Here is a 25,877-nt window from a genome sequence, read left to right as displayed (position 1 = left end):
CATTGACCCCAGAATGATAGCAGGCCCTAAAATCAGCAGAATTAACAGACTTGAAAGCAACTGTAATATATACAGTGACCTAAAGGGAGATGCATGATCATGATGACTGAATATAGGTGGGCAGTTTGAACAGAGAAATAGAAACTATAGAAGAATAGACAATCCAGAACTGAAAAATACAATTGAAGTAAAAATTTTACTGAATCGGTTTAGCAACAGACTGGAGAAGGCAGAGAAAAAAGTTGATGAACTCGAAGGTGGATCAATAAAAATTTGCAAATCCAGAGAATGGATAAAAATACAAAAAATGAACAGAGCCTTGGTAGAAAGAGAGAGGAGAGACAGACAGACACTAGAGTAAAAAAATATGTTAAGAAGTAATTGCCAAAAAATTAAATCAACTTGAAATTGAAGAAGTTCAATGAACCCCAGCTATGATAAATACAGAGAAAATATCATCTAGGTATATTTTGATCAGACCTGCTGAACATCAGAGATGGAAAGAAAATGTTAATACAGCCAAAGGAGAAAAAACACACATTACTACAGAGGAATTAAAATATCAGTGAATGATGACTTAATCAGAAATGATTGGTGATCAGAAGAAAATGGAATGATCTATTTTAAGTTCTGAAAGGAGAAAGTTATCAACCTGGAATTCTGTATTCAGAAAAGAATAGTCATGAAAATGAAGGTGAAATAGGACATTTTTGAAATAAACAGAACTTGAGAGAATTCATTGATAGGAAATCTGCAACATGAAGAAATGTTTAAGGAAGTTCTTCAGACTAGAGGGAAATAATATCAAGATATCAGATGAAACTTGGATCCACAAGAAGGAATAAAAAGTACCACAAATGGTAAATGTGTCAATAAATAGATTTTATCCCCAGAAAATGTTTTATAAGCATATAAAGTAATGAAAGAATTTATAGAAGAACTGGTAGATGTGATTAAATAAACATTTTAAACCTCTTTACTTTAAAAATTACAAAATTAAAGAGCAAATATTAAGAGGGAATAAATATGAAAGTTTTAAAATTGAAGAAGACCATTAATATTCCAGTGTGAAAAATGGTCAAAAACATATGAACAGATAAATCATTGAAAAAATAAAGAGGGCTGTAAGTGTGAACAAATGTTTGATTTGTTTAGTAACCAAAGAAATAGAAATGAAAGTAGCTTACTTTTTTTTCCCCACGACTTAGAAAAAGCTATTGAAATAATATAGAATGTTGATTAGAATCCAGGGAAATAAGCACCTTTCCAATTGGTGGAAGCAAAAATTGGAACAAATCAGTTTGGTTGTTTATTTCAAGAGTGTATTTTGGAGTCGCTACCACCTAGATAGCCACAAGTATTTTGGAAGTCCCTACCACCTAGATAGCAGCAAAAATTGGAACAAAATAGTTTGGTTGTTTACTTCAAGAGCGTATTTTGGTAGTCCCTACCATATAGATAGTAAGAAATTTATACACTAGAACTAGCTTATCAAATTAGGTCAGAGGTAGGTGGAAAGGAGATAATTATTCTGTAACCGGTGTTGAGAACACTGGCTAGCCATTTAGAAAAAAAATAAAACTTTGATCTCTACTTAGTTCTAACATGAAAATAAATTGAAATGGATACATGATATAAGCAGTAAACAAACAAAATATAGAAGTACCAGAAAGAAATATAAATGAATTTTTAAAATATGATCTTGAAGTGAGCAGGATTGTTCCAATAATACAGAATCCAAAAGTCATAAAGAGAAAAATATGTGAATTTGAACACACACAAACACACACACGAAAGTTTTCATTTCTACATTGGAAAATTGCCATGCAGGTTTTTCTTTAAAAAAATTTTAATATATTTGACACGTAATAGTAGAGTTCCTTTATATAAAAAAACCTTATACCAGCAGCAGAATATGAACATGTGGTTAGTTCACAGAAAGCGAAATGTGACTTATAAACATGTGAGAACCATGTTTAATACCAGATATTCATTAAAATTTTTTCTTTTATTCATCATCTTCTCTCAACCTCTCTAAGTATATATTGCTGAAGAAGTTTAATGACCTGTTATGCTTTGTAACATAAAATAGTTTTTTAATAGAATCTAAAATAGAAAGTCTTACTTCTTTATCTCCTTTCTTGACTCTCACTTGAATATGAAATAGCTTGGGCTTCAGTAGTGACCAGAATTAATGATTAATAGAAACTGTGCTGGGAGTCTCTTTACCTGCTCCCTTCTCACTTCAAACAAACAGAAACTGCTTTATACTTAGTCCTCTTTTTGTTTTCGTCAACAGTGCTAGTGTTTTGTGCTACTTTTATTACCATGTGCTAGAGGTGCTGAACTGGGGGTCAGACATCAGTAAAAGAAATTAGAATCAGAAACTGGTTACTTATAGTGTTTATCAATACAAAATTATTGGGTTTTCTCCATTTTTTTACTTCTGTGAGAAGTAATAGAAGAAACCCAATTTTAGCTAAATAATAGGCAAAAACAGATATTCCAGAGTTGAGTGGGATTTTCTCTTGGGAAGTAATTTCTTTATTGTCCTTTTCTTTTTTTTGCCCAGCCTACTTTCTGCAAAATATCGTTTAATGAGTCTTAAATCACTTAGGCATGTGGGTGCTTAGTAGATGCTACTAAAACGTTGGTGGTTGGGAGATGTTTATTGGTTGAATGTTTTAAATCTGTAATTCTTGAAGTTGTATATTTAACATGATCTTATCTATCCTATAGCACTTGCGGAGTAAAGATTCTTTTTACAGTTTAAAAAGCTGAATGTAGTAAGGTTGTATCACTTAAAAAGAACCTTACAGCAGTAACAAGCCAAAAGCAAAGATATGAACAAATCCTCAGTTCCCTTACTTCCACTTATGTGTGTCATGCATCATGATTTATTTATCCAGTGTGTCTTAGGCACCTACTGTTAAGTTACAAGTTGTGTTAGGTCCTAGAAATATAAAACTTGTCTTACATTTCATTTCAGCTAACATTTAGGATAGTGCCAAATTTTAGCCTGTTCCAGTTTCACTTTGTTGTCATAACATCTATTTGAAATAAGTGGAGATCACATATTTTGTAGTGGAGCTCACAGACTCAGGAATGGACATTATCTAAGATTTTTATAATTAGCAGTGTCTGACAAGGTCTTGACTCCCAAATTCTCTTCTTTATACATCCAGACTGAATGTTTTTATTTGCTCCTCCAGACCCGCTCCTCATCCTCCCCTTGCTTGCTCTGTGCCCCATAGAAGGCTGACTTACTCTAAGGACTGCCTCCCTTGGCTTCCTTTGTTGGTTTCTCGTTGGGTTTAGCCAGTGTGAGGCATTGGTGGATATTAGAGATCTCCAGAAGAGAGAAGCTGTATGTTTATTCTTCCGACTGCCATTGGACAGCTCCACCCCCCGCCTCTTTTTTCCAAAGGGTAACAATGGCTTTCTGAGTACTCTGCCATCACTGTTGGTTCCTTTAACCCTATCCACACCTTTGCAAATGAGCACTTCAGTTACCTCTTTGAAAATGCTTCGAGTTTTGGCCAGGATCCTAAGTGATATATACAGCTTTTCAAACATAGGCTGCTCTTTGTACGGATTTGAGCTTTCTAATTGCTCATTATCTATCCTGTGTTTATAAATTGAGCATTTAAAATCTACAACACATTTTCACTTAAAACAATATTGTAATTATTGATTAGATACTTCACCTGGAATGTTTAACTTCCATAATTTTTATGAAGTATAAAAAATAGCATTCTGCCAAACTAGATTATTTTTGATGTGTCAGTACAAAGTTACCAGCACTTATACTACATCTTTGGTTCACAAGGCTTTGGCATATGTGGTAGAAATACCAGTTGTGGACCATTCCTATTTCTCGTTGCTGTTCAGTTGCCAAGTTGTGTCCGACTCTGTGGACTGCAGCACGCCTAGCTCCCCTGTCCTCCATTATTTCCTGGAGTTTGCTCAAATGCATGTTCATTGAGTCAGAGATGCTATCTACCCATCTCATCCTCTGTCGCCCCCTTCTCCTTTTGCCTTCAATCTTTCCCTGCATTAGATCTTTTGCAGTGAGTTGGCTCTTCGCATCAGGTGGCCAAAATATTGGAGCTTCAGCATCAGTCCTTCCAATGAATATTCAGGGTTGATTTCCTTTAGGATTGACTGGTTTGATCTTGCTGTCCAAGGGACTTTCCAGGGTCTTCTTCAGCACATAATTCAAAAGCATCAATTCTTTGGTGCTGTTTTCTTTATTGTCTGACTCTCACATCCATACATGACTGCTGCAAAAACCATAGCTTTGACTATACCGACCTTTGTCGGTAAAATAATGTCTCGTTTTTATATGCTGTCTAGGTTTGTCATAACTTTTCTTTCAAGGAGCAAGCATCTTTTAATTTCATGGCTGCAGTCACCATCTGCAGTGATTTTGGAGCCCAAGTAAATAAAATCTGTCACTGTTTCCATTGTTTCCCCATATATTTGCCATGAAGTGATGGGACAAGATGCCATGATCTTAGTTTTTTAATGTTGAGTTTTTCAATAACTTACTGAAAGTTATTGATAAATAAGTTAGCTATCAATAACTCTGACTATATTATTTTTAAAAAGCTAATCCTGCAACTATTAATCTGGTATTTGTCTTGTTCCAGATCTTAGAGGAAATGTTTTCCGTTTTTCATTGTTGAAAATGTTTGCTGCGTGTTTGTCATATATGGCCTTTATTTATTATGTTGAGGTAGGTTCCTTCTGTGACCATTTTCTGAAGAGTTTTTATCAGAAATGGGTGCTGAACTTTGTCAAACACTTTTTCTGCATCTATTGAGATTATCTTATTTTTATCTTTCAACTTGTTAATATGTTGCATCACATTGATTGATTTGTATATGTTGAAGAATCCTTGCATCCCTGGAATAAACCTCACTTGGTCATGGTGTATGATCCTTCTAATGTGTCCTTGGGTTCTATTGGCAAGAATTTTGTTGAGGATTTTTGTATCTGTGTTCATCAATGATATTGGCCTGTACTTTTCTTTTTTGTGTGATGTCTTTGTCTGGGGTGATGGTGGCCTCATAGAATGGGTTTGGAAGTGTTCCTTCATGAGGTTTTTTTTGTCTTTTTTTTTTTAATGAAACTTTTATTTTTAGTACCTAAAGTAATGAAAAACAAGGAGCCTTGTTTTGGAGACCAAGCACACAGAATTCTGTTTTTAAGTGCAAGAGTTTAGCAGACTCTTTAGTATTAATGGTTCTTGATCAGTGTGTGCAACTAAATTACTGAGAACATTTGCAAAATATACAAGTTCTGGACCACATTCTCAATTTGATTGGTTAATTCTAGAGTGGAATATGGTTTTTTTTTGTTGTTTGTGGGGTTTAATTAGGGTTTTTTTAACCTGTAAGCAATAGATGCTCATGATACAATTGTAAGTTACACAGAAGGCACAAAGTGAATACTAAAGATTATTCTCCCCAATGTAGCTGCTATTAATGGTTTAATATTTTTCCAGATATTCTGTAGGTACCTGTAAACCTCTGTGGGTGCATTTTTTTTCCCACAAATACTTTCATACTATACATACTACTGTTTTGCAGTTATTATTGCTCATTCAGTGTTATAGAGAGAGATCTATTCCTTATCATTATCTGTGAGTTGTGGTTGATTCTTTTATTTTTACCAGTTCCCTGTTGGACACTTATTTCCAAGTTTTGTATGGGGTTTGTTTGCCTTGTTTTATTTCCTTCTGTTACCTAGGCTGCAGTGAGTTTCCTTGCACACTTTCTTTGCACACTTGTGTCCTTATAATTTCTGAAGGATAGATTTTACGCGTAAGATTGCTGGTCAGAGAACAGTTCCATTTCGAGTTCAGTTCAGTTCAGTCGCTCAGTCCTGTCCGACTCTCTGCGACCCCATGAATCGCAGCACGCCAGGCCTCCCTGTCCATCACCAACTCCAAGAGTTTACTCAGACTCACGTCCATCTAGTGGGTGATGCCGTCCAGCCATCTCATCCCCTGTCGTCCCCTTCTCCTCCTGCCAGCATCAGGGCCTTTTCCGGTGAGTGAGCTCAATTGGCTCCGCAGAGTCGCGCTGCCTGCTCCTCTGAACAGAGTGAGGTGCTACGTGCACGCGCTCGTCCCCCGCCCCCCCCCCCCCCGCGCCCCCCGCCGCCCCCCGGCCCCCGCCCCCAGCGTGTGAGGTGCTGTGTTGGGCGTGCGCCCCGCTTAGCCGTCAGCCTGCTGTGCACAGGATGCTGCCTGCTGTTTGAGTTTCATTTCTGGCGTGTTGAACACTGTTTCCTGTCTTCCTAATGTTTGTATTTTTTTTCCTCCAAACTCTTCCTCCTATGTCCTTGCTCATTTTACCACTGAGTTGTACATCTTTTTCTTACTAATGTGTAAAAGCCGTTTGTATACTAAAGAAAGTTGTTCATTGTTATATGTAAAATATTATTATATTTTACTAATTTATCATGTCTTCCTATTATACTTTTTACCATATAAAAATATTAAATTTTTTAGTATTCAAGTTTGTTTATTTTCCTTTAAGGCGTATTTGTTTATTTGCACACTGTTTTGGAAAGGCTTCCTCAGTGGGATCACCATATGTTCTAGTTTGTCCCCATTATTCTATTTTAAGGGCTTCCCTGGTGGCTCAGATGGTAAAGAATCTGCACACAATGCAGGAGACCTAGATTTGATCAGGAAGATCCCCTGGAGAAGGGAATGGCCACCTACTCCAGTATTCTTGTCTGGAGAATTCCAGGGACAGAGGAGCCTGGCGAGCTACAGTCCGTGAGGTGCAAAAGAGACGGACATAACTGAGCAACTAACCCACACACATCCTATTTTAAATATTAATAGCACCTTCATTCACTCTTACTAGGTTCTGACATAGATAATAAATTATGTGGGTATCAAATTTCTAAAAGTATGTTTGAAAAATTCTCCCAAGTGACCACTGGTTTAATGTTTTAAGTGATAAATTCTTAGGATCCCCAAGATAGTCTGTTTTTTGATACGTATATTGAACCCTGGAGTAGAGAAAGCATTTTGAGATGCAAGAGAAATTAATAACTGTAGAGAAGAAAATATGCAGAAAATTTTAGTCTACCATTACACTGTATTTCCCTCAGAATTAAGGGAATATGCAGCAGATGATGGGAAGGTATAAACTGTTGGACATGAATAAAGTTTGCCTGAGTGAAATGGTTTTCTAGATTTTGTGTTAGAAAAGTAAAAGTGACTTTCTTAAGAATATGTGTGACTGTCACCTCAGGGAGCTTTTTTCTTTTTTTAACCTTTAATTCTGATATAAAGATCCCCAGAAAAATGCATTAACCATGAGTCTGTAGGTCAGTGATTTATCACAAAGTGAATATACCTTTGTAACTACTGTACATGTGCTATTTCTCAAAAGGTAGCTATAGTCCTGACTTCTGAAATATATTAGAGATTAACTTTACCTGTTTTTGAACTTTATTTAAATGGAATTATACAGCACACAGGCTTCCCTGGTAGCTCAGCTGGTAAAGAATCCGCCTGCAATGCAGGAGATCTCTGTTTGATTCCTGGTTCAGGAAGCTCCCCTGGAGGAGAGCATGGCAACCCACTCCAGTATTCTTGCCTGGAGAATCCCCATGGACCGAGGAGCCTGGCGGGCTACAGCCCATGGGGTTGCAAAGGGTTGGCAGAACTAAGCAACTAAGCACAGCACATACACACACATCCTTTTATGAGAGACTCATATTTGTTTTATGAGTAGCAGTCTCTTGTTCATTTTCATTGCTTTCTGGTAGACTAGAGTGGAATGAATATACCACAATTTATTTATCCATTCTACTGTTGATAGAAATATGGGTTGTGTCCAGTGTTTGGGCTTGTTATAACTAGTGTTGCCATAAATATTGTAATGTGAGTGTTCTAATGCATGTATGCATTCATTTCTCTTGTGCATTCGTATCTAGGAGTATCAGTATGTAATAGATACTGTTACATATTGTAGTAATAGAATTTCCATATGTCCAAATTTGGTAGATACTGTTGAACAGTTTTCCAAAGTAGTTATGCCATTTTACACTCCTCTCAACAGTCCACATCTTTGCTAACACTTGGAAATGTCTTTTGGAATTTTAGCCATCCTGCCGGGTGTGCAGTGTCTTCCAGTATGGCTTTGATGTGTACAACAAATGACGTTGAGCACTTTTTCATATTCTTTTGTCAAGAGCCTGTGAACGTCCCTCACGCGTTTTTCTATTTTTCTACTTTGTCTTGATTTCTATATTCTTTATATATTCCAGTTACTGGTCCTTTATTAGTTTTATGTGGCAAATGTCTTCTCCCACTCCCTTAATACTATCTTGTGATTTTATTGTAGTCCAATTAACAGTCTTTTACAGCGGGTACTTTAGTATGTTTCATTTAAGAAATCTTTTCATTGAAATAGTCTCTTCTACTGACTGCTAGAAGTGTTAGGATTTTACTTCTCACATTTCGATCTGTTAACCATCTGGAATTGATTTTTATGGAGAGGGTTACCTATAGGTTAAGTTCCTTTCCTCAGATGGTAACCAGTAAAACAGTACTATGTTGTTTTTGTTTTGTTTTTGACAAGGCCATTCTTAATGCTCAGCAGGGTCACCTTTGACAGTAAGTCAGGTGTTCATGTGTATAAATGGGACTTTTTTCCTGGACTGTGTTTTGTTCCCCATTGGTCTTTATATCCATCTTTGTGTTGTACCACACTGTCTTCCTAGTTACTGTAACTTTATAATGAGTCATTATTTCTGCCAGTGTAAGACAGTCTGGTCCCTCTCCACATACACACTGTTCTTCAGAGTTGCATAAGCTCTTCTCAGCCCTTCATATTTGCATGTACATTTTATAGTCAGTTTTTAAAAAACTCCTAAAGACAGTGGGAATCATTGAGGTTTGAGTGTAATTAAAAAATCAGAAGTTTTATACAAGATTTTAATAATAAGGTCAACTCAAATTAGATTCTTAAGATTAAATAATATCTTTGTTATATCAGCATTGGTTTTATATCTCTTGTAGCTAACGTGCTATGTGCTAGGTCTGACTCTTTGCGACCCTATGGACTATAGCCCGCCAGGCTCCTCTGTCCATGGGATTCTCTAGGCAAAAATACTGGCGTGGGTTGCCATGCCCTCTCCAGGGGATCTTCCTCACCCAGGGATTGAACTCACGTATCATTACGTCTCCTGCATTGGCAGGCAGGTTCTTTACCACTAGCACTACCTTAAACTGGCCTTATTTTAAAAAATCAAAACCAAAAACCAGTGATTAAAGTACATACTTGTTTGACGTTTCATAGAGAGTTTGTAAGTTTATTAAAAAGACATGCACATGGTGAATACAATTAAATAATCTTGGTGTTTTGTTTTCTTCTGTTTTTCAGAACATCCATGATAAGTCTTCTATAAATTGAACTCTTTCAAGAATTCTCTGAAGGAACCAAGTAGGATTTTCTAACATCATGACTTAATCTGAATGCAAGAACAAGAAATAGATTTTATCTTTAAATATAATGAAGGGCTGTGTGTAAACACAGACCCTGACTCAATTCTAATGAGTATTTTAGACATGAGTTTACATCGGCAGATGGGTTCAGATCGAGATCTTCAATCTTCTGCTTCATCTGTGAGCTTGCCTTCAGTCAAAAAGGCACCCAAAAAAAGAAGAATTTCAATAGGCTCTCTGTTTCGGAGGAAAAAGGATAACAAACGTAAATCAAGGGAGCTGAATGGCGGGGTGGATGGAATTGCAAGTATTGAGAGTATACATTCTGAAATGTGTACTGATAAGAACTCCATTTTCTCTACAAATACCTCCTCTGACAATGGGCTGACTTCCATCAGCAAACAAGTTGGAGACTTTATAGAGTGCCCCTTGTGCCTTTTGCGGCATTCTAAAGACAGATTTCCTGAGATAATGACTTGTCATCATAGATCTTGTGTGGATTGCTTACGGCAATATCTGAGGATAGAAATTTCTGAAAGTAGAGTTAATATCAGTTGCCCAGAATGTACTGAACGGTTTAATCCCCATGATATCCGCTTGATATTAAGTGATGATGTCTTGATGGAAAAATATGAAGAATTTATGCTTAGACGGTGGCTCGTTGCAGATCCTGATTGTAGGTGGTGTCCAGCTCCAGACTGTGGGTAAGAAGGTTTTGTTTGATTTTTCTTGAATTTATTTTTTTCTCTATGGATAAAATATGAATTTTCTGTTACTTAAAAGTTTTAACATGCCAAGCAGTTAATTCACTCAATAGGCAAAAATAGATTGAGAATATACTGTGTGTCAGGTACAGTGTTAGATGTTCATTTTTATATTGTCTTTCCATCATGTATTCACATAGGCTATTTTCAGAAGAAAAGGATAAGATGGTAGAATACAGGATCTAGTCATATTGATTTTCCCCATCCACTTGGAGAATTTTTACTTGGTATAATAGATAAAATGGTCAGACATTTTGTTGGTTGCTTTTGCTGGGGGAGTTATTTGTATAAACTTAAATGACCCTTTCAAAAGGCCTCTTAATGTGTGCCACAGTATGAGTATTCCTGTAGGAATATGTAAGTACTTACTAGTCTCAAGATCTGGAGGTTATATAATACTTCATTTGCCTCAAGTTTGTGAACTACAAATATTTTCCCAATATTTAAAATAAAATACTTTTGCTTGTATCTTTGGTTATTATGGTAACAGCAGCCCCTGTTAACAGCACTTACCATGTATGGCTGTCAGGACTAGGAAGAAACAGTCATAGGCTTTTCAAGAGTAATGAAAGCCCTGAAGACTAGGTAAGATTTAGCATTCCGTTAGTAAGCCAGAGATTATAGTTAGGAGTTTGGGAAAACCCAGAACTTCCAAGATTATCTGGGTATCATCAGAGACAAGACTGGAATGTAATTTATCAAATCACTTTATCAAATGACAATTTGAGGACTCTGACTAATCAAATTCATTATAAAGCTTACTGAGCAGCAAATTTCATGTTGCATCTAGTCTATGAATCCTGTAATTTTAAATAAGAAAGTAATAATATGTTTATAGCCTGTGCAAATTCCAACCAGTTTTCCCAGGTCTCACTAGCACTTGACTATCCACCAAGGATTTCTGGGTAACATAAAGCATTACAAATATTATCTAATTATTTAACATTTTATGAGTTCATTAGTTGTGTGAAAGACTCAGAGGTACTATTCAGTATCAGATACGTATTATGATCTTCTATACTGCAGGATGCTCATACTGTAACATAAATCACAAATAATATATTAAAATACTATCTAAACTGGGCCAAAGTTGCTGTGCTTCCAGGTCTATGTAGAAGCAAACTCTGGGACCTGTGAAGGGTTAAATTCTCAAGAAAAAGATGGGAAGAAACTAGAGGTAACCTTTAAAGAAGTTGAACAAGCAGAGAACAGTTTAGGTGCGGTTATATCCCTCTTGATCCTATGGACCCCTGTAGAATAGTTTTCACTATGCAGGTGTGCACGTTCAGTAGAGTAGATTGAAGTCAATTGCAAATTTTAGGTTAAAAAAAAAGACTTATCCAAGTCATTATAGCAAATATCCCTATAGCAGGAGTTCAAATAGGGAGAAGTATATTGCATTTCATCTGGAGAAAGTGTGATTTTCTGTCTTTCATGGAACCCCAGGATAAGTTGTGCTTCACAAGTTCCTTTAAGCATTTAATACTTTAAAAGAAAATGATGTAACAAATTGAAAGGATGCTTATCTGTAACAGCCTGTGACCAGGAGAGATTGAGAGAATAAATCCAAGAGCATAAGCTTTCTGGTCACTAAATAGGTGTGTTCTCTTGTGCTGGGTTGATGGATCATGTCATCATAGAAGATAGTATCAACACTATCAGCCTGAAAGAACACAGTGAGTAGGGCTGACATAGATTTTTGCTTGTGTAAGAACTTGATCTGGGGGGAAGCATGCCAAACCAACTGGGAAAGGATTGATATTCACTATATAGAATTGTGAAAATTACCTATTTGAGGGGAAAACATTAGATTGTCACAACATATAATAAATCAAAACAAAGTCAAAACAGATTATAGAGGTAAGTTATATAAATAAAAGGAAAAAAATTAAACTATAGGAAAATATGGGTGATTGGTTAGCTCACCTACTATTATATTGATAAAGTTGAACACACATTTACCCTATAACTTAGAAGATCCATTCCTAGTTAAAGACCAGAGGGAAACTCTTTAACTTTTGTGCCAGGAGACATCTATTTAGGAGACATCTTTAAGAATGTTCTTAATAGCAAACAAACAAAAAAATATTCATTAACAGTAAAGTGGATAAAATACATTTAGTTTCATGGTTACCTCTTATGAGGAAAAAGAAGGGATATGAACTTCAAGGGATAATCAAGGAACTTCTCAAGCCACAGCTAAGTAAGGTAACAAGAGATTCTGGTTTGCCCAAGGTAGTTCCAATTCATGATTATGATGAAGTGAAGTGAACCTAGATAGTATATTCAAAAGCAGAGACATTACTTGGCCAACTAAGGTCCGTCTAGTCAAGGCTATGGTTTTTCCTGTGGTCATGTATGGATGTGAGAGGTGGACTGTAAAGAAGGCTGAGTGCCGAAGAATTGATGCTTTTGAACTGTGGTGTTGGAGAAGACTCTTGAGAGTCCCTTGGACTGCAAGGAGATCCAACCAGTCCATTCTGAAGGAGATCAGCCCTGGGTGTTCTTCGGAAGGAATGATGCTAAAGCTGAAGCTCCGGTACTTTGGCCACCTGATGTGAAGAGTTGAATCATTGGAAAAGACTCTGATGCTGGGAGGATTGGGGGCAGGAGGAGAAGGGGATGACCGAGGATGAGATGGCTGGATGGCATCACGCACTTGATGGACGTGAGTCTGAGTGAACTCTGGGAGTTGGTGATAGACAGGGAGGCCTGGCGTGCTGCGATTCATGGGGTCGCAAAGAGTTGGACACGACTGAGTGACTGAACTGGACTGAACTGAAGTGAAGTCGCTCAGTCGTGTCCGACTCTTTGTGACCCCGTGGACTGTAGCCCACCAGGCTCCTCCGTCCATGGGATTCTCCAGGCAAGAATACTGGAGTGGGTTGCCATTTCCTTCTCCAGGGTATCTTCCCGGCCCAGGGATCGAACCCAGGTCTCCCGCCTTGCTGGCAGACGCTTTAACCTCTGAGCCACCAGGGAAGCCCCATGATTATGGTACTGGTGTACATTTTAATAGCATTACCTTTCTTTTTCAGGTGTTCCAGTTAGATTGCAAATTAAATGATCACCCTACTGATACTGTTCTTAACTTGTGTGGTAGATGCAGGGGGTATTCATTTTATTATTCTTTATAAATCTTTTGATAGGTATGACTTTTCTCCATAAATTTTTAAGTATTTTGCACATTTTCTTGTTGAGACTTCATTGGTAAAAAGTAAAATGGCTTAGTATTTTCAGTATTTTGGAGAAGATGACATGAATGTTAACTCAAATATAAACTAACAAAATAATAGAAACACTTACTTTAATAGATTGTTTTATTATGAAAACCACTTGATTTGTTATATAAGTTGAACAAGAATTAGCCATGATTAATTTGGCTGTAAATTAATTTTTGGTTTTGGTGGTTGTCAGTCTTACCCACAAAAGACAAAGAAAATGCCACAGAGATTATTTTCATTTGTTTTCGCTTTATGCTAATACACTAGATTGTTGAGAGCATATTTTGTATACTTGAGTATGTTGTAGATTTTCTGGTTGTGTTATGTGGAAAAGGTCACCTTGTGACAAAATTTATACGTATGCTTTGATAACATGGAATACTGCGTGAGATCGTGCAGTATTAAAAGTTACAGTTGTACTTAGCACGAGTGTGGACAGAAACCATTTAATGTACCTATGTGCCAGGAACTGGGCATTTTTAATAATTAACAAAAGATGAAAATCTCTTTGCTCTTGGAACTTACTAAAATCTTTGGATTTGCAGAGGGAAATTTTTTTATTTAAACTACATTTATTGCTGAAATCTGGAACAGGGGATACTGATAAATATCTGGCTGTTGGCAGTTATTCATAGCAATGCTTAACCCACAGTATATGTTAGGACTACAGGCATGCTTATGCATGTTGTATTTTAATCCCTTTCATTGTATTCAATACATTATACTTAAAAGACTCTTTCCAGAAATGCTAGATGTAAAATTTTGTCTTTTCTCTTGCATTTGATGCTTATCAAAATGACCATTTTCTGTATCTGACACCAATTTTACTTCACCCTGTGAATTATTTAACACACTGAGAAATAATTCTTTTTAGCTCAGAGTAAAAAGAAAACCTGATCTGGTTTCTGTTTGAGATCTCTGAGGGTTTCTGACTTAAAATTCTTTCTACTCTTCTGAGGACCAGAGAAGATTAAGCTTGTTTAAAGGACAGTATGTATTTCTGAAAACCTCTGTTGAGAAGGGGTCTGGGGGGGCCAAACCTCTGTGGTGATCTAATCAGGGTGAAGTTAGCTGGACTGCTTCTTGAACATGCCGGTCTGTGCAAGTTCAGAGAAAAATCTGGCCGTGGCCGTCGCTGAGGAAAAGGATTGTGGTGAGGGACATGTAGGAGGAGAAGCATAAAATCTGTCTTGGATAAAAATATCTATTACCTTCTGCCTCGGAGACTTAGTTTGTACATTGTCTAGGTAAATGGCAAAAAAATTGGCATTTTGGTGTCTGTCATCACTTGTTTCAGTTGGCTAAGACTACCCTACTATTAGCACACATTATCCATGTCATCTCCTGTGACTACTTCTGACTTTACTGGGGAGCTTTGAATATGCAGGAACATGTATTATACTAGAATATAAAAAGTGATTTAATATTTGTGAGCAGGAAGACAAATACAAAAATAAAAGTGTTTTTTTCTTTATAACCACAGGTTCACCCCATGATCGATAAAGTTATTGAATGAACAAATCTGACTATATGCATTAATATAAATTGTTTATCTTAGGAACAGTTAATAAACCATTTTAAAGTAATGTGCTCAACTGTAATCAGGTTTGTGAAGCTTTGAGTGGATTTTCTGACATTTAAATGGCTCTAAATACTAACTTACTCTGGTGGAAGAAACTGTTAATAATGGATAAAAAAGAATTGCACCATGGGCTTAGGAACTAAAGAATATGTATTTTTACAGTTTTATGCTGTCTCATTCCCATCCTCTTTGGGTTTTAGCCATAACTTGCCCAACTTTCAGCATGCTGGAAATGCTTTTGTAAGCTAACCTTTTAGAAATTTTGTAACAGAAAACAGATCCAACTTTGATTTTCTCCCAAGGAAACAAATACATGTGCCTTAGAAAACAAGAACTGAGTTGATATATAAGACACAGGAGGCATATCAACTTTCTCTTACTAATTAGTCAGCTAAAGAAGTTAGCTTTAGATATGGATCCTAAATGGCTTGGTAACACCCCATCCTGAAATTAGACAGACTTCTGCAAATAGTTTGGGCAGTTCTCGACAACTGTAGACCTTCCCTGCAGCATGTACAGGAAAGCAGAACAGAAAGCATCCTATCTAGGAAAGCAGATCCTGAAAGGAGGAACCAGGAAATGAGCTCACTTTGTCTAGACTGTCTCTCAAATACATAAATTAAGTCACTCCTTTTCCACGGAATAATAATAACTTCTTGCTAGTGGAATCATGAGCCTTTTGATTTGAATGTAAAACCTGACTTTTCCCCTTAACTGGACCAACTGATTTCAGCGTTTCTGATTATATTTTTTTGTTCTTTAAAGATTTTGTTAATTAAGGCTTTGTGCTTTTGGGGAGAAGTTACCTTGGACTCCTGGATTAAAGTTTTTTCCCCCCTCATTTTTTAATTAAAACATTTATTGAGATTATTATATCTTTCTTAGGATTACATTTCATGTTAGGTATAGTTTGTTCTTCTTACTTGTTCCTTCATAAAGAATTTGCTCTAGGTGGAATATACAACCCTAGTTGGTATTCCTACTTCCTCAGTGCTTTTTTTATGGAACCTCTAGTATTGTGAAACACTCCCAGGAAATAGATGTCTTGGTCAAATAAATTTAGAAAACAGTGTTTACTATTTATGTACACAATTGGTATGTTAGTAGCATCAACACATATACACTATCGTGTGTAAAGGGGATAGTTGGGGAGAAATTGCTGTATAACACTGGGAGCCCAGTCTGGTGCTCTGTGATGACCTAGAGGGTGGGGTGAAGGTAAGGGAGGGAGGCATAAGAAGGAGGGTGTGTATGTATCATGGCTCATTCACATTGTTGCATGACAGAAACCAACACACATTGTGAAAATTAACAAAAAATAAAGAAAAAACTATCTTAGCAAATCCTATAGTAAAAAAAAAAAAAAGTACTTTAATTTTGCTCAGTGTGTCCTAACTTTACCACTGAGTTCTTTCTTAGTATGGATCACCTATAGTAATCCAACAAATAGAAAATATTTCTGAAAAAACTCTTCTGTTTCAGTTCCTTTCTCTCTTCCCCACTTTCTTCCTATCCCTCCACCCCTGCTAAGTAGAAAGGTTTAAGCATTTCAAGTAACTGGAGACCTTTAGCTGAAAAATAGAGATGGAAAGTTAAGATTTGAGTTAAATAAGGAATCATAAAAGGAAACAGAACTGTCTTCTGAACCATGGTTTGGGTACTGTATAAGCTAGAGATCTTTTAGTTGGTTAACTAATATTATTCAGTTATTTCTGTGAACTGCTGAGCGTGTTATTTTCACAAATCTTACCTAATGCACTAGAGCATTGAAAATTTTCTTTGAAGCAAATACTTTACCATTTGCTTCCATTATAATTTGAGAGTTATTTTCTAATGGAAAAAAAGCATGGCTCCCACACAATGAAAATCATCTTCAGGAGTCCTGTCATTCTGTTTTCAAAATATGTGAATGCTCGGGACATTTAATTCCTTGATATATTATACAATAAAATGATGAAATGTGCTTAACAGTTACTGTTAGGATTGAATATGTACGAAGATGGAACACTTACATAGTAAACACTCAGTAATTATTAGCATAAGAAAAACTTTCTAGACAAAATACCCTTTTATGATTATCAGAATTCACAGTCATTAAAATATTTGGTTAAAGGTAATCCTGTTTTTTTAGCAATCAGATATTAAATGTTTGACATCATAATGCTAGGACTGATTATTACTCTAACATGTCAGCTGTTAGTTTTCTCCTGATAATTACTGCATATTTTTAAATGTTCCAAATAGATAAGCACTATCTACGAGCAGTCATTTTCAACAAACTTAAGTCTCTAGACTCAAAACTATAAGAAATTTTCATCTTAAAGGAATTTATAAAGCTGTTTGAAAATTTGATTATTGAGAAGAAACTATGTTTTTGTGTCCTCACTTTTCTTGCTATAGCATGTTTTTATGGATATTTTGCTAGATTTTGGAACTTGTGAAATTTTGAAATGGCAAAATTGACATTCTGCTTTTAATTCTCCTCATCATGATGTGAAGAATTTCCAAAAAAGGCTTTTTCTTGAAAGACTATCTCTCAATAGCCTACGTCACTAATTAGAAATTGTCAGTTCTTAAAAGTTCTGCTTAGTGATATACTAGTATACTGAACAGCCTCTACAAAGGTTAGAATTATGATTTAGCCCAATTTCTGCTAAACTGCTTCATATATTTTATATATATTTGTTTGCTCAGAAAGAATATTTTCTTCCTAAATTTATCTAGTTAAAACAATCTTGACATTCATATTTACTATAAATCTGTTTCCCTGTTTAATAATTTGAAAGCTCTTAAGTTTGTATCTAAATTTGGCTTTCACAATCATCACTAAATATTACATTTTCTTCTTGCAGCACAGTGTACACTTATATACTTAAGTTGTCTAGTAAAATTTCATCATTTAAAGTAATTAGATTTCTACTGTGTTATGTCTTAGAAAGGCTTTCAGCTTTTATTTTAAAATGAATATTCACATATTAATGTTTAATCTAAATGACATATATTATTTATATGGATGTAGAAATGATAGTGGTCATTCAGTTCAGTTGCTCAGTTGTGTCTGACTCTGCGACCCCATGGACTGCAGCATGCCAGGCTTCCCTGTCCATCACCAGTTCCTGAAGCTTGCTCAGACTTATGTCCATCAAGTCGGTGATGCCATCCAACCATCTCATCCTCTAAATACAGAGGTACTAGAAATGTCACTGAAGCAGTCATTTGCTCATTTGGCCTTGTAAAAGGTCAAGGCCAAAGCTGAAGCTGTTCTTGGCTAAATACTGAGGCTAAGCCATACTTTTGTTGTTGAGTCACTAAGTCGTGTCTGACTCTTTTGTGACCCTATGGCCTGTAGCCCACCAGGCTCCTCTGTCCATGGGAATCTCCCAGAATACTGGTGTGGGTTGACATATCCTTCTCTAGGGGAATCTTCCCAACCCAAGGATCGAACTGGTGTCTCCTGCATTTGCAGGTGGATTCTTTACCATTGAGCCACCAGGGAGGCCAAACTTTAGTGAATCCCTATTAGATGTTTAAGAACTTCCCTGGTGGCTCAGACAGTAAAGCTTCTGCCTACAATGCAGGAGACCTGGGTTCAGTCCCTGGGTTGGGAAGATCTAGAGAAGGAAATGGCAACCCACTCCAGTATTCTGGCCTGGAAAATCCCATGGATGGAGGAATCTGGTAGGCTATAGTCCATGGGATCACAGAGTCGGACACGACTGAGTGACTTCACTTCATTAGATGTTTGGAAAAACTCAGTTGTAGGCAGTTTATGTGTAACTTTAATTCAAGTAATAAGTGGCAGAAGTGGAGTCTGGTAGTTTAAAATTTTCTTCTGCTTTTGTAAATTGTGATTGACTTAAAAAAATACTTGGTCTTACCATGTGCCCTGCACACACAGGTCTCCCCATTCTGTCCCTCCTCTTCTTTCCTTTTTTCAAGAAAAATTAGGGTAGAGAAGAGATTTAGAAGAGAATACCATTTTCTTTTCACCAGAATTACTACTTTTACAAAGACTGCTTAAGGTTATAACTTGGGAGAAAATAAAGAGTCTTTGAAGAATTGTTTTCTTTTTATTGAGACTGCAGTGAATAAGTCCTCAGGGAAATCTTAGAGCTCAGGGAAACAAAATTTTCCTAGATTACCCTGTGTTGATTTAAACTGCCTTAATTCATTCATGTTTGAACATGTTTATGATAGATGATGGTAATTAGAAAATGGCCTATCAGAAGTAAGTTAGAATTTAATATATAAAATTTAAGTTTAAAGGTGAGATTCTAAGGGGGCAAGAGGTCCAAAATTAGAGAAGCTTCCTTACTCTTAATATTTTGCATAATTTAATAGATTATCTTGAAATTCAATAAAAATCTCTGTTACAGCTAGTGTTTAAAAGCCCTGAAAACTCCCCTAAATTTCTAGGCAAAAATATTTGATATTTACAAAAGCCTCTTATACATAGATGACTTGTTTTCTTTCAAAGAGAACCAGAAACTCTACACTTTTTAATTGAAAGGTCTATGTAGATAATTGATAGTACTTATGTGTAGTTGTAAGAAATAATACAGAGGTATTCTGTGTATCCTTCAAACAGTTTTCCTCAATAGTATAATTTTACAAAGCTGTAAAGCAACATCACAACCAGGATATCAATATTGACACAATCTTCTTGTTTAGATTTACTTAGTTTTACTTGTACTCATTTTTGTGTATATATTTGGTTATATATCCTTGTATCACCTGTAGGTTTGTGTACCCACCATCATAGTCAAAGTATTGAACAATTCCATCACAGAAGGATCGCTCATATTAAAAGATCTTGCTTTTTAAATACATCCACCTTGCGTCTGCCCACTCCTTTCCCCCACCCCATTTCTATCTTCTGGCCACCACATACCTGTTTTCCATCTCTAAAATTTTATTTCAAAAATGTTATATAAATGGAATCATAAGTATATAACTTTTTGAGATTGACTTTTTTGACTCAGCGTAATACCCCAGAGAGATTGATCCAAGTTGTTAAGTGTATCAACACTTTTGTTTTTGAATACTATCCCATTATATATATGTATCATAGATTGTTGAACCATCATCTGTTGAAGACATCTGGGCTGTTTCCAGTTTGGAGCTATGACAGAGCTGCTCTAAACATTTGTGTATAGGCTTTTGTATAAATGTAACTTTTCACTTCTCTGGGATAAATATCTGAGAGTGCCCAGAATTTATTTAAGTCAGAAATTCTTAAAGTGCCAAAAATTTTAACTCAGAGAAGAGATATTAGTCACAAATCTGCTGTTCTCAGTCTTTTATCTACAGCAAAAAACCCACACATTTCCTGATTGAGAATTGAGAAATTAATTGGGACCAGAGACTATTTCTCCATGTATCTTAAAAACAAAAATACGAGAATTTATGCATAAATACAAGATACACACAAATGTATGAATTGGCCTCATAAGTATATAAAGAGGAAAAAAACTCTAATACCAGGGAAACTACTGTTGAGATTTTTGGTGTATTTTTAGTCTTTTCTATGTGCATACAATGCTAATTTAATAGAATTTTTATAAAATTAGGAATAGGCTTTATATACAGTTTGGTGTCCTAGTTAAAAGTTGAAAATTAAACTTTAACAATGTTTTTTAGCCATTTCTATGTCTTTTGTGAACTGTGTATTTTTTCCCATTTTTTTATTGGTGGGAAGATAGTTTTAGTTTTCATGAGTTTATGACTGTCAGCTCATGCATAAATATAAAACTTTTTCAAGAATAGCATTTAAATTGGATAATTTTTTTACTTAATGAATATCTCTTATTTTACATCACATTTTAAATCATTTTTCTTATTCTTTACAGGTATGCTGTGATAGCATTTGGATGTGCTAGCTGTCCAAAATTAACTTGCGGGCGAGAAGGCTGTGGAACAGAGTTTTGCTACCACTGTAAGCAGATTTGGCACCCCAATCAGACCTGTGATGCTGCTCGACAGGAGAGGGCTCAGAGTTTACGTCTGAGAACTATACGGTCTTCATCCATTAGTTACAGTCAGGAGTCTGGAGCAGCAGGTATTTACAGCTAACTTCTTCTAGTAAAATGTTTGACACATACAGAACACCTGTTATTTTAATTCAGAAATGCAATAAATATTCAGTCCCTCGTCTCCTTTTAATTGTGTTCTACGTGTTAGCGCTTCTGTCCCAGAAGCACTCATTTTTTTCTGTAGAAGAAAGTGGTATTGAGTTGGAAAGATTTTATTGTCCAGAAATAGAAAGGGAAAAAAAGAAGTGTCACAGATGATTTATATGACTGATAGCTGAAGGTGGTCCAAAACTGTTGTTTATAATAAAGGTGTTTTATGCAAAGCTTAGCAATTATTTTAAATACTAATATTCCTTAGAGATTATTTCTTATTGTACTAATATCACATAGTTACCCATTTTAAATAGTATTTTTTGGATCCTTTTCATTTACATGTTTTATGAAATACAGTTTTTATTTCTCAATATTACCAATTCCAGGATAAGGGATTCAAAATCATACCTTGGTGAGGAGTACACTAAGAAAACTTTGTCTTTGGCTAGAAATTTAAAGTTGCCTGGAAATCTATACATGAGCAAACATACATCATAAATCTTAAAAATTAGAAAAAGTCTGACCATCGTACATTCATAGAATTTTCACTTTTTATTGGAAATTCAGTCATTTTTAGAAAAATACTTTTTTCATTGATTATTAAAAGAAAAAACTTGGAAAATACAGAAATTTGTTAAGAAAGTAATTTATATTCCTACCAGCAGCATATTAAGAGTCATGTACTTTATGCTACTAGAAAAAGAAGTCTTTCTCAGTATTTAAAGTTGAATTTAAAATTAAATAAACTTTAAATTCAACACTTGATATTTTATATAATGGACATGGATTTTCTTGCTCGTTCACTGATTCACTTGTTTTATTTCCTTGCTTGAAGATTTTAGGGTAGAACTCCAAAGGTATTATTCATAATAATTTGTAGGTATTGTTTCAGAAGCATTTCGGGGAAGAGCCGAATATACCTGAACTGTCCTCTGTAGAATCAGCTAAAGCTATCCTGGCGTGCCTTACTGTTTATAGCCTTTAGCTACTTACGTGTGTGCTCAGTTGCTCAGTCATGCCTGACTCTTTGTGACCGCATGGCCAGGCTCCTCTGTCCATGGAATTTCCCAGGCAAGAAATTCCCACTCGAGTGGGTTGCCAGTTCCTTCTCCAGGGGAGCTTCCCAACCCAGGGATTGAACCCACATTTCCTGTTTCTCCTGCATTGCAGGCAGATTCTTTACCACTGCGTGACTGGGGAATATCTACATTTTATTTAAGTGGAGATGGTTAAAAATGTTATAGGACTTGAAGTGCTGCTCATTGAAGACAGCTGTGGGGGAAGAACAAAGACAAACCTTATATAGTTTCCAGTTTGCCTAGAGCTGCCTTTGGTTCTCATTTCTTTTTTTATTATTTTGCTATTCTTTGTTCTCATTGTTCTGCTGCTGTTTGAAAAATGTTTACAACTTGAAAATTTAATGTAAAAGTGTTCCTTTTCTTGAAAGGGGAGAAAAAAGTGCTTTATATACTGAAAATAGCAGGCTAAAGCTATCAGTTAACAAACTATACACGTTAAGAATTTTTGGCAATGCTATAGTTGATTATCTACTAGAAATTATTATTTTTAGGTAAGTTTTATATACTAAACATGTCTATTTTCCTAATAGCTGATGATATAAAACCATGTCCACGATGTGCTGCTTATATAATAAAGATGAATGATGGGAGCTGTAATCACATGACATGTGCTGTCTGTGGTTGTGAGTTTTGTTGGTTGTGTATGAAAGAAATCTCAGATTTACATTATCTAAGGTAAGCTTATAGAAGGGGCTACTTATATCTAAATATAATTTTATATTGTGAGACAAAAGGACTTTTTCTTTTGAAAAAGCATTATCCTTAGTATTACTTAAAGAGATCTATTTTATTCTAGCTACTTAAATTTAACAGGAAGCCAATTATTATGCCAGTCATTTGAGATTAATAGCTAGTCAAAAATAGGAAACGGAAATTTTTTCTTTTTTTTGTTTGGCTTTGTGTTTTGTTTTGTTTTGTTTTGGCCGTGCCACACAGCTTGTGGAATCTAGCTCCCCGACCAGGAATTGAACCTGGGTCAGTGAACTCACCAAGTCCTAACCACTGGACCTCCAGGAAATTCCTGGCTTTGTTTCTGTTAAACTAGAAAGTTAGCATTTAATATCTAATTATGCTAGGTCACAAATATTTCCATTTGATTTTCTCATATATAAATTTCCTCATTTAGGTTACAGAGTGAATTTATGATATATTCAGATAATTTTGTGTCTTAAAACAGGGATAAAATAAGCGTATTTTGCATTAATTTACTCTTCAAAGACAAACCTAAGGTTTTGAGGCCAGTGGAAGACAAGGAATGAATGTTTAATCTGAATCCCAGCTATTAGTATCCTTTTAATATAATTTATGGTGGTTCTTACCTTGATTTTTTAGCTTTTAATAAACCCAGAATTCAAAGAAAGGGGAAAAACCCCTCATTCCTAAATTTGAGAATTTTTATAGTCATTGCTGAATGTACTGTAGTCAGTTGTTACTGTGATGTTTTGCAGCAGTTACTTTACATTGTAATTTTTTCCTTTAGTCCATCAGGATGTACTTTTTGGGGGAAGAAACCCTGGAGCCGAAAGAAGAAAATATTGTGGCAGCTGGGCACACTTGTTGGTGCTCCCGTAGGAATTGCCTTAATAGCTGGCATTGCTATCCCTGCCATGATCATTGGCATTCCTGTGTATGTGGGCCGGAAGGTAAAATGCTTGACTCCTTGTTAATTTATTATCTCATCTTTAATCTTTAAATTTAAGACTGATGGTTTTGCTTTGTGTTTGTTTTGTTTTTCGTTTGTTTGAAAGACAGGTCATTTTTAGCATCTTAAATATCAAATAATTACCATTTTTTCATAAGATAATACATTTTCATTGTTTGGCAAGCTTGTATGTTTGCATGAAAAGTAGACTTACTTGAAAATTATGTGAATCTGAACACTTCAGCATATTTGCATTATAAACTTTACATATAAAATATTAAAGGATACACATCTGACATTTTTCTCATGTGTGTGTCCTTGTACATTCAGGTCTGTGAAGTTAATAGATAAATAATCTATGCCTTCAAGGCAAAAGAATAATCAGTTCCTGAGTTATTTCCACTTCAAAGGTTTTTTTCTTATTGCTATTAGTAAATATGCAGTTTCATAGATTACAGTCATTTTGTGAAAGTCTGAATGCCCAGTATTTGCACTGTCTTGAGTGATGAATTATACTTCATTAGCTAAGCAAATGATTTTTTATTGAAAGGTTAAAAGAATAATTTATGAAGTGGTTAAGAAGTTTGCTGCTCCCTAAATTAGTAGAATCTCAGAATTGAGAACTAACTTCAGAAATTATCTAATCCCAACTCCTCACCAAGCAGAACAAAGTACAGGAATATTTAAAAAGGGAGCTAACATTTGTTGAGTTTTAACTGTGTGGTAGGTGTTTTATATACTTTGACTCATTTTGACCTCAATTTATGTTAGAATATTGAAGTTTTGAAAAATTTATGTAATTTATCTTAAGTTACACAGGAAGAAGCAGAGCTAGGATTTAAACCCAGATGCCCAAATTCTTTATGTAAGATCCCTGATAAATTTCAAGCTAGCCACTTGGGTACTTCAGTAGTGGGGAAACCACCAACAGCCCATCGTGCTGTCAGGGAACTGTACTGAAAATTCTTACGTTGAGTCAGAATCCATTTTCCTTTAAATTGTTTCATTTGATTCTAGATCTGACTTTTGGAACAAAACTCAAGACAAGGCTGATCCTCTTTCGTAGAACAACCAGATTTTTTTTTTTTTTTTGGTAAGGTTCATACTTTTATAGTCAGAAATAATAGTACATGTTATTTTTTAATTAGCTCGAAACTGAGGCCAAACAGAGATATTTATGGGCCAAATGTTTATTTCAGAAGGTTTTAAGTAACTAAACTTAATTGTTAAAGTCCCAAACATAATAACAGATTTTAATTTTTCATAGAGTTGTCCAAGCAAGGTTTTGCTAAAAACAAAACTATTAAGATACTTTGAAGTAGAAGGGGAAGAGAGACTGTTGTACTGTACATACCTACAAATAATTTATAAAGGAGAGATTATTTACCTCATTGTTCAGTCTTAGGTGCAGTAACAAGTCTCCTTATTTCAAATGTGTCCTCAAATGGTTGCAAGTTGATGCATTAGTTTTCCATTGAAATCATGTTCTCTGTGGTGTTTACGGATACAGACCAGCCCAGGAAAACCTATAAAATTGATAAAGTACTTAAAAGTGAGCTTTTTTTTTTTTTTTACAATAACAAATAGAAAATGTAACACAAAATAGTAAAGCAGAAAAAATTGAGCCAGAAATTAGTAGGATGATATGATCACTGTAATTGAACATTAGTGCTTGAAGATGCGGAATTTTCTGGAAGACTCAGCTTCCTGCTTTTACAAATCTGTTCCATCAGTTTTTAGCTTTGGCTTTTTTCTGCTTCACTGCTAAGTTTTTTAGGAATGGGAGTGGCAAGGAATACTGGAGAATAATGAAAGGTGCCTTGGGAAACTTTGCCATCTCTGCCTGTATGGACTGTTCGGGAAGTATAGAGGCCCATTCCTTGAAACATACAGTCCATTCTGGAAAACAGGATTCTGACTAGAATATAGAAATGTTCCTTGTTCATGCCTTCTTTGCCCATCTTCCCACCCCAGCTTTCTCAC

General features: G+C 35.6%; 1 protein-coding gene across 1 annotated transcript in view; it reads left to right on the top strand.

Moving 5' to 3' along the window:
• Window positions 1-25,877, top strand: part of RNF19A (ring finger protein 19A, RBR E3 ubiquitin protein ligase) — a 52,286-nt gene that overhangs the window by 14,452 nt on the left and 11,957 nt on the right. Inside the window, exons 2-5 of the mRNA XM_018058303.1 lie at window positions 9,417-10,182; window positions 20,898-21,106; window positions 22,783-22,927; window positions 23,733-23,895. Of these exons, the coding sequence (XP_017913792.1) occupies window positions 9,509-10,182; window positions 20,898-21,106; window positions 22,783-22,927; window positions 23,733-23,895 (1,191 nt within the window). The 5' untranslated portion in view covers window positions 9,417-9,508. The remainder of the gene's footprint in view (window positions 1-9,416; window positions 10,183-20,897; window positions 21,107-22,782; window positions 22,928-23,732; window positions 23,896-25,877) is intronic.

Source organism: Capra hircus, chromosome 14 (assembly GCF_001704415.2).
Source record: "Capra hircus breed San Clemente chromosome 14, ASM170441v1, whole genome shotgun sequence".
NCBI classification, from domain to species: Eukaryota; Metazoa; Chordata; class Mammalia; order Artiodactyla; family Bovidae; genus Capra; species Capra hircus.
This window is presented reverse-complemented; position numbering and strand designations above follow the sequence as displayed.